This window comes from Solanum tuberosum, unplaced genomic scaffold, assembly GCF_000226075.1.
Source record: "Solanum tuberosum cultivar DM 1-3 516 R44 unplaced genomic scaffold, SolTub_3.0 scf00368, whole genome shotgun sequence".
NCBI classification, from domain to species: domain Eukaryota; kingdom Viridiplantae; phylum Streptophyta; class Magnoliopsida; order Solanales; family Solanaceae; genus Solanum; species Solanum tuberosum.
In genome coordinates, this window is record NW_006239292.1 from 273232 (window position 1) to 287690 (window position 14459).

At 36.3% G+C, this 14459-nt stretch overlaps 1 protein-coding gene across 1 annotated transcript; it reads left to right on the plus strand.

Annotated features, from left to right (window-relative positions):
- The first annotated feature begins 2331 nt into the window (after positions 1 to 2331).
- LOC107063504 (uncharacterized) lies at positions 2332 to 3449 on the plus strand. The gene is made up of 2 exons (XM_015315437.1): positions 2332 to 2729; positions 2885 to 3449. The coding sequence occupies exons 1-2, from the start codon at positions 2332 to 2334 to the stop codon at positions 3447 to 3449; spliced, it is 963 nt and encodes a 320-aa protein (XP_015170923.1).
- The last annotated feature ends 11010 nt before the right edge of the window (positions 3450 to 14459 follow it).

The following is a 14459-nucleotide window of genomic DNA, read 5'->3' on the forward strand; positions in this document are numbered from 1 at the left end:
AGTTCAGGGGGTAAAAAATACGGTATTAAATAGTCTAGGGAGGTAATAGGTCCTCATGAAAGTTTAGTATCGCAACAACAAATCCGACCAAAGTTGGGTATTTTTCAGACCCTTATCCCTTTCATCTACTATCCATTTTACAAGTGTTACTTATTTATTTTTTATAATTTATAAATCTCTACACTTTAATATACATGTTATTTTACTACATCTAATTTATCGCCAATTTATTCCTACTAAATAGAATAATAAACGTTCATATGTTTTTGTTTTTTAAAACAACTTACGTGTATAAACTATACTTTATAATAAACACATTTAAAATCACAAACTTTTTATATAATTTAGTATCATTATTATTTATTTCATTTAACCTCACTTTTCACACATACTACTATACATTTAAATCCGACTATAATTTTATTTTATTTTATGTCTTAATTCTATATTATTCCACATAACCTATTATTTTCAACTCGACAAATTTTCATATCCTTTAAACTCAACATTTATTTTTGATACATTTATATGTTTTTGTTTTTAAAAAAATACAACTTACATGTATAAACTATACTTTATAATAAACACATTTAAAATCACAAACTTTTTATATAATTTTGTATCATTATTATTTATTTCATTTAACCTCACTTTTCACACATACTACTATACATTTAAACCTGACTATAATTTTATTTTATTTTACGTCTTAATTCTATATATAAATAAATGACAAATTTTCATATCCATTAAACTCAACATTTATTTTTGATACATTTATATAGGACACATCTATATTTTTCAACATATAAAATTGTCATCCTTTTTAGTACATTTATTTATTTATTACCATATGATAAACATACTACTGTTAATTTTATTTAATAGACATATATATGTCGTACCTTGTATTTTACTCTTTTCTTAAACTAATAAAATTTACTTATCATTGATTTTAAATCAAATAAATGAACAAATTTTCCTAATTATTTTCCTAAATTGAGTTTAAGGACTATCTTCGGATAGGCTCCGAGGGATGCTTAATACCTTCCCCTTGAGTAACCAAAACCCTTACTCAGAATCTCACTAGTTTCGCAAATCAAAACAGAGTTTACATTTACATATTTAAAAAATGGTTTTCCTAATATTTTCCTTAAAATTTAGGCGACGACTCTAAAACAAAAATATTTTTTTTAAAATCAGAGTGGCAGTCATATTATGTTATGAACTGTTTCGGCCAGTTTGAAATAGGGGTGCGACAGCTTGGCTACTCCGTTGGGGACTTACCTAGGTTTTAACCTTATAAAAACTCAATTTAGGAATAATATTTATGATTATGTGTTTATTTTCAGCTTATTATTTGATATATTGCTTGACTGAAAAGTCGCAAGTGAAATCCAAACTTGTGTTCCTTATTTGTTTTAAAACACTACTTGTTACTGCTTTCTCTACACTGTCATTTCCACTTTCTATCGAGTCTTTGGCCGTATACGCACACACTATACACGCGATGGGTGTTCCTGCACTCCTCCGAAACTCTCTTTGGATTCCTTAGTTTCAGAGTTGGTGCAATTAAGATAGTGCACCTTCTCGCAATTACTCTGTTCCACTCTCAATCATCTAGGAAAAAATCTTACTCTTAAAATAGGTCATGTTGCATAGCCTTAGGCAAGACAATAGACCGTATTGCGTTTAGGAAACCACCCAAATGTCAATGAGTTTCTTCTTCAAAACTCGACGACATAAACTTTGTGTGAAATTGATATAAATTATCCAAACTTAAACACTTAACGGATTTGGAGAAAATAAACTTATTACACCCTTTACCCTCTTTTTAGATGAACCTCAACCAAGACTTACCGGATATTCAAATGGTCGTTTCAGCTCCCTACATTCTACAGAATTGGTGGCAAAATATCCAAAGGATACACGGGGTTGAGATTCGAGGGCACTTGGGAGCATTATTGTCGCTTTTGGGGACACAATGCGATAAAGTATTTGTCACTCAGCTAATGGGATTTTGGAACCGAGCACCATAACTTTCAAATTCCTGGATTTTGAGATCCCTCATACACTAAAGGAGTTAGTAGTCTTACCGAACTACCGATTAGAGGGAGGCTACCGATGATCCCGTCAGTTATCTGTACTGGTGATTTTCTAAGTCTTCTTGATCTGCATATATTTCGGTTATAGAGATATGTGGATGGTGGACAAGTCGAGTTAGACTATCTCTTTCAGAGGTTTGGGCGTTCGAAAGGTTACTATGAATATCAACATGAATTTGAATGTACTCGCGGAGCATGGGAACATATGAGGCCAAGAGTATTCGTTATGGCTATACTGGGAGTTATGGTGTTCCCGATAAAGTCCAATTCTGTCGATATCAACATATTGCTGATGGTTATAAACATCTTCAATGATCCACAAAGATTTTCTTTGGTGCCCATGATCCTCACCGAAGTTCTTCGTTCGATGATAGCCTGCATTAGGGGGCACAACTTCTTCGGGGGATGCAGTATGCTACTACAAATTTGGGCTAGAGAACATTTCTATCGTCGTGATCCACAAATGGATTTCTACATGGGTGCACGTAACAGGATCGAAATCCATGAAGATCGTCTTCAAAATTGGATGGGTGCGCCAACAGGAAGGGAAGAGTTGCGCGCATTCCTAAACAACCTTATAGGAGATGCCATCCAGTGGAAGTTTTCTTGGATAAGAGGAGTGGTGTTTGGAAGGACCTGATATTTTTTCTTTATCGAGTTAATTAGGCCGAGGGGCATTCAACTATATGCACCTCTTCGGGTTATGCGGCAATTTGGAGTCATCTAAGACATTTCACTATGGTCAATCATGGGGTCATATGAAGATGCTTTCACTTCAGTCTCGCTAGAACGGATAAGAAATCTACAAGCCGAGTGGGAATACACGATCGATTTGGAAATAGGAGAAAAAAATGGTGCACGCCGGAGTATTATGCTTGGCAGAATACTGTAAGTCATATGGCTCATCCAAGCGTACACGGGCATTCGGGGTTTGTAGACAACCAACATATTGATTGGATTAGAGAATCAGTGCTTCCTCGCATGGGATTCACCGCATCCATGTATAATCAAATTGTTCCCGGATCCATCGATTATTTGATCCAGGTGGTTGAAGAAGAAGAAGAGGAAGAAGACCCGGAAGAGGATCCTGAAGAAGACTCGAAAGAGAACCCTGAAGAAGACCCAAAAGAGGATCCCGAAGAAGACCCAGACGAGGACCCAGAAGAAGAGGTGGAGGAAGACCACATGGAGGTTTCTGAAACGGGTTCTAATATCTATGACCCAAGAGATGGAGGGGTGATAGACATGTCTCCCAAACACGGCCCCGACGGGTCTCCAGAGTACCACCCAGAGCCATTTTATGATGGGGATGATGACGGTGATGATGCTCCAACCAGGCCGTAGATTCGTCTTTCTTCTTTGAACTCTTTTCATAAGCTCCTCAAAGTGCCATGTGGCCTATCCGTTTTGTATGCCTTATGGCCCCCCGTACTTTCATTTCTTAGGTTTCTGATTCCCTACCTCAGTGTAACATCCAAGACTAGCTTAATCAATGAAGTTATGTTTGCTTCAAATCTAAAATGTGCTAAATGGATAATTTATTATCAAACTGATTGCAACGTAGGCCTACCTTAGGCAAAAAGAGGTTCTACATTAGGACGTGTTTCGAATATCGCCAAATTGGCGTATATATGTGTTACACTTATATATTTGTTACATCTTTCAATATTTTCCAAACTAACATAGTTTCCTTTTTTTCTTTGTTTTCTTTTCTTTTTCATCATTTATCCACAAAAGTACGTTGATTTGTGTCGACTTGCAAACTAGCTGACTCACGATACAACCTTCCATCTAAAGGAAAGATGACTGATAAAGACGAGATCAACGGTGCTGCAAACATAATGATACCTATTGAGAACCCCGAAGGTTCTTGAAACATGACATACATCCAAAACGAAGAGAAAATGGCTTGCATGGAGCAAGAACTCGAGATCTTGAGAGAAGAACTACACCAAGTGTAAGACTTGGCCAAACTGTCGCCTACCACTTTCCCTACTATCAAGGCACCTATCTACTTCGCAAATGCTGACCTGCCTTCTTCCGACTTGCCAAATCAGCCAAAACAAACTCAACACGCTCCCGCTCACGGTCGAGTTCCACCAGCTTCTCCAACCGCAGTTAGGACCGTTTCCGACCTTTCCAATCGCGACCCTACCATACCGACAATACAACAGATACTTGGGGCACATGTCGCCTCTCCCTATGAGCAACAAGTTCCACCCGTATATGTCACTGGACCTCCTAGCTTCACAATGCCAGCAGTGGTTAATGTCCCATACGAGGTCGATCAATATGCAGAAATGGAGAAAGATACCCAGCTGAAAGAAGATGCATCGATAAATGCCCAGCTTCAGGGTCTAAGAAAGGCATTGAAAAGCCTACAAGTTACTAGAGGAATGGAGAGACTGGATTATGATGACTTGTGCATCCATCCAGACATTGACATGCCGGTAGGGTACAAACCACCGAATTTTGACATGTCCTCACGCACATTTAAGGGCATATTGTGACAAGTTAGTCAATGTAGGGAGAAATGAGAAGCTAAGGATGAGGTTGTTCATCCGAAGTCTGTCTGGAGAAGCATTTACCTGGTATACCCGCCAAGACCCTCGCAAATGGTGTGATTGGCAGGAAATGGCTGAGGACTTCATGACACGTTTCAGATTCAATACTGAAATTATTGCTGACAGATTCTCATTGGCCAATATACAGAAGAAGCCATCTGAGAATTTCCAGGAATAGGCACGACGTTGGAGAACTGAGGCCGCAAGGGTGCAACCACCACTAGATGAGAGTGAGCTCTCGAAGTACTTTATTCGAGCTCAAGAAGGTGTCTACTTCGACAAGATGATGTCAATGATGGGCCAGAAGTTTGCAGAATTGGTCAAGATGGGAGACTTTATAGAGGAGGGTGTTAAAACTGGGAAGATTCAGTCTATGGTCACATTGCAAGCTGCAAGTAGGGCTATACAATCGGGGTTCCATTTGGCGACATCAAAAAGAAAAGGGAGGATGTTTCAGCTATCACTTACCAACAAGGAGGACCATCTCACTGATACCCAGTAATCCTCAAATCGCTACGCATACTTTATACGTCCCATACCTAGTATATAATACCCAACCACACTATAATCCACCTATAGCACCAGTATACCAAAATCCTCCAAGACCATATGTCCCTGTCCAAGCAACAATCCACCAAAATAGACCAACATATGCATCGAGACCACGTCCAAATCATCAAGTTCAAGGAGAATGGACCACTAAGAATGTCAAGATCCTTCCTTATTTGCATTACATAAAGAGTTGAGTAGGAGATTCACAAGGATTGAGTTCAAGCACGTCTCTCGAGCTCAAAATGAGTTTGCCGATGCTTTGGCAACATTGTCCTCGATGATTCAACATCCAGACAAGAATTACATCGAACCTATCGATATAGAGATACATGATCAACATGCATACTATTTTCATGTAGATGAGGAACTGGATGGAAAACCCTGGTAGTATGACATCAAAAGATTGATAGAAGCACAAGAATATCTTGAAAATGCTACAAGCAAGTAGAAACGGACTTTGAGGAGGATGGCCAATCATTTCTTCTTTAACGGAGAAATCCTATATAGGAGAACTTCGGATTCAGGATTGCTGAGGTGTGTTAACACAGCAGAAGCGACAAGGCTTTTGGAAGAAATACATGCAGGAACATGTGGACCTCACATGAATGGGTTCACTTTGGCAAAGAAGATTCTAAGAGCCGAATATTTTTGGATAACCATGGAGAGAGATAGCATCAGGTATGTGCAAAAGTGTCATCAATGTCAAGTGCATGGAGATTTTATATGGGTTCCACCGAATGAGCTCAATGTGATGGGTTCCCCTTGCCATTTGTCGCTTGGGGCATGAATGTTATCAGAACCATAGAGCCTCTCACATCAAATGGACATCGTTTCATTCTGGTAGCTATCAATTATTTCACAAAATGGGTTGAAGCTTAGACATACAAGGCAGTGACAAAGAAGGTAGTAGCAGACTTTGTTCGCAACAATATAGTTTGTCGATTTGGAATTCCACAATCAATCATAATAGATAATGCAGCCAACCTCAACAACAATCTTTTGAGGGAAACTTGTGAAAGGTTTAAGATTGCTCATCGAAACTCCACAGTTTACCGGCCACAGATGAATGGAGCAGTTGAGGCTGCAAATAAGAATATCAAGAACATTTTAAGAAAAATAGTGGACAGTCACAAGCAATGGCATGAGAAGCTACCATATGCTTTTCTTGATTATCGCACCACAATCAGAACGTCAACTGGGGCATCTCCTTATATGTTGGTTTATGGTTCGGAAGCAGTAATACCCGCTGACGTAGAAATACCATCTTTAAGGATTATCTAAGAAGTTGGTCTGGATGATGAAGAATGGATACATAGCAGGCATGAACAATTGATGTTCATCGATGAAACGAGGATGGACGCGGTTTGCCATGGACAACTCTATCAGAACAGAATGACCAAAGCATTCAACAAGAAGGTCAAACCTCGACAGTTCACACCGGGACAATTAGTATTGAAGAAGATCTTTCCTCACCAAGAAGAAGCCAAAGGGAAATTTGCACCAAATTGGCAAGGACCCTACAGGGTTCATAGAGTACTCTCTACAGGAGCAGTAATCTTAGCAGAAATAAATGGCAGAGTGAGCACAAAGCCGATCAATTGAGACGCCATCAAGAAATACTACATCTGAAGACCTCAAGATTAGTGCTTATTTCTTGTACTTTTGCATTTTTGATGTAATAGAACTAGGTTTAGACCTGACTTCCCACGGCGGGGTACGTAGGCAACCCACATCGGATCCGGTCTCCCTTAGAAAACCCAAAATCATCATTTCCATGTATTTAGAACTACGCTTGACCTGAATTCCCTCGGTGGGATACCTAGGCAATCCTTGTCGGATTCGGTTCCTTGCATTTCATATTTTTCACTTTCCTTTTGTATTTGAACTACGCTCGGACCTGATTTCTCTTGGATACGTAGGCAGCCTGAGTCAGGCCCGGTCATTGCATTTCATATTTTCACTCTCCCCGGTTGTATTTGGACTACGTCCTGACCTTATTCTGCTTGGATACGTAGGCAGCCTGAGTCAGGCTCGGTCATTGCATCACAAGTTTCTTACTTTTCCTTCATATTTTTCATTCTTCTATTGTAATCGAACTACGTTACGACCTGGTTCCACTTGGATACGTAGGCAGCTTGAGTCAAGCTCGGTCATTGCATTACGTACTTCTATTTCTCCCACTTGTATTCGAACTACGTTACAATCTGATTCCTACTTTGGGGATACGTAGGCAGCCTGAGTCAGGATCGATCAATGCACTGCATAATTTCCAGTTTTTCTTACCCTTAGGAAACACTTCCTCATAGTTAGCGTAACCTCAGAATATGAAGAATCTCGATCGTCATAGTGTTTGAAAAAGTGCTAGAGAAGCTTCATCATGAGGGAAAAAGCAACAAGAAGACTATGTTGGATATAGTCAACAAAATGGAAAGCTCGATGGAATTCGGAACATGTCGTAATCTAAAAACGCTGGAGAATTACTACATATATATACCTAATATATAAGTAATATACTTATTTTCTAAAAAAAAAGCTAATTCTTTTCAAAAAGAAATTCTACTCTTCCACCTACCAAGTCTCTAGGTTAAGAAACTATGTGCAGGCTAAGAAGACGTCAAAAGATCCCAGTGACTAAGTTTCAGTTCGCGAGTCGATACAAATCAACACCCCCTCCCAAACTAAAAATTTTCTTTGAGCGCAGGAACAAATGAATCAAGAAAATAACATCAAGTCTCGGGGCACGACCGGAGGCGCCATTTGACTCCTACAATCATGAGCCAAAATACTATTTCCCTACTTTATTTCTCAAATGTACTTCAACTTGCATCTTATAACTAAGAACATTTCATTTTTGCAGGTACGCTCAAAATCCAGACCAAATATTGAAGAGAGGTGCCCCTTGTCGGAAAATAGAATAGTTAGGTTTCTGTCAAAATAAATCCACCAATTTGAGACTGTACATAGCAAACATTGTCAAACTCCGCCAACCGAAGGCTGTACATAGCAAATATCACTCAAACTCCGCCAACCGGATGCTGTACATAGCAAACATCGTCAAACTCCGCCAATCGGAGGCTGTACATAGCAAACATCGTCAAACTCTGCCAATCGGAGGTTGTACACAACAAATATCGTCAAACTCCGGCAATCGGAGGTTGTACATAGCAAGCATCGTCAAAATCTGCCAACCGGAGGCTAAACATGGCAAACATCGATCGAATTCCACCAATCAGAGCCTGTATATAAGCAAAAGAAGCAACACTCCGCCAATCGGAGACCACGTCATAGTGATGTCACCGAAGCTCCACTGATCGGGGGCACGCAAGCACAACGACGCTTTCATACACTAACAATAATATGTTACATTACAAGCTTTACAAAGCCGGATACATACTTTTTACTTTACAACAACCCCACCGAGAGGAGGTCTACATTACAAGCTTTACACAGCCGGATACAGGCTTTTACATTACAACAGCCCCGCCAGTCAAGGGCCTTTACATTACAAGTTACTTTACCTACATTCACAACACAAATAATGAAGACATCAACAATCATTTGGACATCTACACTCTACTCCTTACATTCCAATTTCAATTTATAATTTTTGAACCGTAACAGGTACTTTTCACCTTTTTACATGTTTTGCAGGATAACGCATTACAATGAGGAACTCCCTCTAAGCAGAAAACTAGGGCAAGTTAGTGCAATGTCAAGCATCACTAGCTACGTCAAGGATTCACTTTTAAAACTCAACTCGACTCAATTTTCAAAAGTTCGAATAACTCTCTCAGATCTCACTTCATTATAACCCGACACTGGGGCATTCTTTTAAAAAATCATCCCTCTACCATAAGTCTCCAGTAAAAATTGCTACAGAGCATTTTTCATTTATGTTCTTTAGAACTATATCTCGTCCCTCTATTCGTGCTAATCTCTTCAAACCTCACCACCAAAACATTTCAGTATTACCATAATTCGATATTGGGGCAAATTTTTTTTAACAAAATTTGCTATGTTCCTACACTCTCGAACTACATATGGCCTGATTACTCATGAAACCTGAGATATGTAGGCAACTCAGAAGCCAAAGTTCGGCCATAACTCCATAAACACTTCTTGCCATTTGCTCAAGGTGTATTTTAGTGGGTCGCCTAAATTTGGATCGTGTCTATGTTTCTTTGTCCACGTCTTCTCTACTCTCTTCCATGGACAAAGAAAGGGGCAAGCTGTTGACACACAATTCTGGCTCTCCACATTTATTAAACTAAAATAGTAATAATAATAATAATAATAATAATAATAATAATATAAAAAATATATATATGTTATGAAATTTTTGGAATACGAAAAGATGACTTATTTTATTTGATAAAGTTATTTCATAAATACTATTTTTATAAAAAAATTAAATATTATATAAATACTACTACTTACTTTTTTTTTAATATTGTTTTTAAGGGTTAACTCGATTTTTTAAATAAAAATTTCTATTATTGCGATGAATATTTTTTTTTTGTTAACATTTTTGAAATTAGGAAGGCTTAATTAATTAATGAGTTACTAATTTATATTAATTTTCTTTTAGAATGACTAATTTTAACGAATAAGCTAGTCTTGCAATTTATTTTTTTTAATTTAATAAATTATGGCTATTTAATAAAAAGAAGTCATAATTTAAATGGACCTAATTTGAGCAATCCAAGTCCTTTAATTCGGCCATTCCATGCATGCCACATAAGAAGCACATGGATTGTGCTTCTTTAGATTCAATCTCAACCGTCCGATTTAATCTAAGGGCCCAATTTAATTCAGCATTTATATATATATATATATACTCTTGATTAATTTCGACTGTCCGATCAAATGATCAGACGATCCAGAATGAGTAAGACTTTTCAACCCTTCTCAAAATACTCTACCGCCGCCCTATACTCTGTTTTTGCCCAGAGATCACGTTCACCCTCCTCTTTCATCTTCCCCAAAGATCACCTCAACGATCTTCCCTTTTCCATAAATCAGACGCCCCAGGCTCCTCTCCATGGCCGCCCCACGTGCTCCCCCCATCCCCTTCGTCAGAGAACGACTCTGGGCCACTGGAAAATGTCCCATCAGTCGGTCAACCCTCTCAAATCGACCTGAAAAGGTCAATTTTTGAGAGATTTTCTTCTCCGTCATGATTACTTTGTTGTTTCCTCTAAGATTGGTGTTTCCAAGAATTCAAAATTTGAATTCTTGGACCCCAAATAGACTATAAAAGGAGGACTTCGGTTCTCATTAAAAAAAAGGGGAGGAGAATCACTAAAAAAATTCATCCAAGAATCGAGAGAAATCAGGCAACAAACAAAAAAAAAGGGGTCAAAAAATCATAGAGAGAAAACACTACAGGGTGCGCCATTTTGATCGCCAGGGATTGTAAAATCATCTTTCTGCCCTCTGTTTTCGATTTGTTTTAATTCGAGTTGAAGAAGAGTTTGCAGTTAGAATTCCTAACGTAACCTCCCTAGTTTGCTGTTCCAGAAAAGGTATGGAACCTCACCTCTCCCAAAGTTTTCTTCTTATTTTGGCTTTGTTTGTTCTGATAGTTTAGTAAGGATGAGAATTCTGTGTATGGTTGAAAATTTTTTTGTCTTTATTTGTGAACGTGATTCGAGTATATATGGATGTCGAAAGTGTATTTCGAGTTGATTTCGTGAGCTAAAAAATCATCACTGTTCATATTCTTGATTTTCGCAACCATATCATGTATAGTATTAACGTGCCCCGTTCGTCTTAGTTTATTTTGTTGTTTATGGATCTTATTTTTTGCCTAAAGATGACCTGTGAATCCAAGCTTTAAGTTGTTTAAGCCTATTTTGGTGTCCTTTTTTTAATCATCCTGAACCTATTCATTCAAGTGTCGCCTCTTTTGTTTGTAGTAATTTGTTGTGTTAGACTACTAACCCACCATTTTTGAGTTACAACATTGTTATGCTTAAATAATAACAAAGAGAAGGATATTCTAGTTATTCTGTTCGATATACTTCTCTTAGTCGGGTTCCCATTTAAAATTCATATTTTTGCTTCCCTTTACTCTTTTATGTGTGAATGGAGGGAATTTGCTGATTCAAAGTCTTGCCTTTTTAGTTATGTGTAATTCTTGATTTTGCTTCCGCCTTCTCTTCTTTCATCTACATAGATCATCTCAAAAATGTAAGTGCTATTAATTTTCTTTCATGTATATGTGAGTACTGCTCGCATTGTCGTTCAAGAATTGTAAAGATGTCTCATCTTAATTTCTTCCCTAATATATGGTCGCTAGATTGCGTTAAGATTTAAACAAGGAGTCAAGCTACAAATTGTCGGATCGTGAATGTATATGTTATAGTTGTATTCTTAAGTTTTTTAAGTAAAAGTTCTCTAATTAGTTGTTGTAAATTTAATTTACAAGAAACTATGAGATGTCACATTGTTTTTTTATTCATTGGCTCATCCCATTTATGGAATATTAAAACTATGTATATAGCTAAGGGTGATTAGCTTATATATTTTACCATGCCTGATTTGATTTCTCTCACACTGTGTAAGCATTATGTAAGTTTTTTTTTTAAAAAGGGCAACTTTGGCAGACCTTGAAAGGTCACCACAAACTGCATGCAACTTTTGCAGACCTTGAAAGGTCACCACAAACTGCGTAAACATTTGGCCTTCTAGTAATTGACGTCACTGTTCGATGTGTGTCCACATTTGTTTGCATATTTACATTATTGTACCATTTAATTAGTTACTAATCTTTATCTCTTTATTTTTCTTGTGTTTCATGTACAATCGGAGGGCTGGAGTTTCTACTTTGGAACTCATTATTGGCCTAAAATATTAGGCCAACAACATTTAGGATCGTCACAATGCTTGGAGTCTCGCAAATTAGGAGTCCAATATTTTCTTAGCTTTTCTTACGTTGTCCTACTTATGTTGTTTTGATATGTTGGCTAACATTCGCTTACAAGTTTTGATATATTGCTTTTCTTTTATTTTGAAGATTATTTATGTGAGCTAATATTATTTGTTTATGAATTTAGTTGAAACACTTTTAGAACAATGATACAAAAAATATTTTCTTTAAAAAGGGGTTAGCATTTTTACTTATAACATTCTTCGAGTCCCTTTAAGTTGAAAAGAGGGGCTTATAGTCTTAAAAGTTTTCCAAATGAAGTTTCAAAAGGGCTAAAATAATATTTATTTAGGCCTACTCATTGCTTAGGATCTCCAAATAAATTTGAAACTAGTTTAAAGACTAGAATAATTATCTTTAGAAATTACTTATGACGAAGATATTCACCTTTAGACATACGTATTTTTAAGAAAATAAGTAGGGAAGTAGGCTTATATATTTAACAAAATAAATGTAACTATTGAATAAGTCCCAATAGTTAGGCCTATTTTTATACTCTTTACATCACCCCTTTATAAAATATATTGGTTATTCTTACTTTTTTTTAATCAAATATTTCTAAAATATTTTAATTTATTAACATGCTATTTCAAGATTTTAAATATGCCAACAAGTTCAAAATACAAGGTATATACATATACACGTCATGCACATAAAGGTATAAATTCTATATTATTCCACATAACCTATTACTTTTATCTACTATCCTTTTTACAAGTGTTACTTATTTATTTTTTATAATTTATAAATCTCTACACTTTAATATACATGTTATTTTACTACATCTAATTTATCGCCAATTTATTCCTACATGTAAATAGAATAATAAACGTTCATATGTTTTTGTTTTTTAAAATAACTTACATGTATAAACTATACTTTTTAATAAACACATTTAAAATCACAAACTTTTTATATAATTTAGTATCATTATTATTTATTTCATTTTACCTCACTTTTCACACATACTACTGTACCTTTAAACTCAACATTTATTTTGATACATTTATATAGGACACATCTATATTTTTCAACATATCAAATTGTCATCCATTTTAGTACATTTATTTATTACCGTATGATAAATATACTATTATTAATTTTATTTAATAGACATATATATGTCGTACCTTGTATTTTAATCCTTTCTTAAACTAATAAAATTTACTTATCATTGATTTTAAATCAAATAAATGAACAAATTTTCCTAATTATTTTCCTAAATTGAGTTTAAAAACTATCTTCGGATAGGCTCCGAGGGATGCTTAATACCTTCCCCTCGAGTAACCAAAACTCTTACTCAGAATCTCACTGGTTTCGCAAATCAAAACAGAGTGTACATGTTTAAAAAATGGTTTTCCTAATATTTTCTTTAAAATTTAGGTGGCGACTCTAATACAAAAATATTTTTTTTTTAAATCAGAGTGACATCCATATTATGTTGTGAACTGTTTCGACCGGTTCGAAATAGGGGTGCGACACTTCTCCTTGAAGGTTTCAATGTTCTTCAAGAACTTCAAGAATACTATGAACAAGATGAAGACCCAAAATAAAATCCTCTAAATTTTTAGCTCGAAATTTCACGAAATTCGAGATACAAGCTCTCCTAGATGTAGGGAACAAACCCCAATACTTTTTAGCACTAAATTCCTTGCCAAAACTTTCAGATTTCAAAACCCACTTTGTCTTCTTCAAAGCTTCTTCAACCTCCATTGGTGGTTTCTTCAATAGTGAACCAAACCCTTTCAAATCTCAGTCCTAGACTCAAATGAGGTTAGGGAATACTAATCTAACCTTGGAAACTACAAAGAAGACTCAAATCAACAAGACCCATTTCAGAATTTCTTCAAAAATGAGTTGAACACTTTTTTTTGTAACAAAACCCCAAGACTAGAATCATAGGAACGAATCTAGACTTAGCTTTGATACCAAATGATGTAATTCTAAAAATAGAAACTACAATCGATGCAGAAACAAAAGAAAGATAGAAGAAGAGACACAAGATAAGAAACAATTGGCAACTAAAGGATGTATTAAATCTAATAACCTCCAGTTTCGATCCTAACAAGCACCTAATCCGGATAAATAGATAGACACAAAAAGAGAAAACAAAGAACAACCTATGGGTATGTTAAACCCAAAAATCTCACTTCGTTAATCCAACAAGACCACCTAACTCTTACGATGACCTCAAGGGAATCAATATCCCAAGCAACCAACGTTTCTAACAAGGTTCAACAAAAGCTTATACCAAGCTTTCAACACTCACACAAAGAGTTTCAGGTTTATAACCACAATTTTCAAAAT

Bases quoted from the DNA above. Each gene is read 5' to 3' on its own strand.
- LOC107063504 (XM_015315437.1), top strand. From the start codon at position 2,332: ATGGCTATACTGGGAGTTATGGTGTTCCCGATAAAGTCCAATTCTGTC. The intron at 2,730-2,884 runs GTTTGGAAGGAC...CTTTCACTTCAG, and splicing joins TCTTGGATAAGAGGAGTGGT to TCTCGCTAGAACGGATAAGA.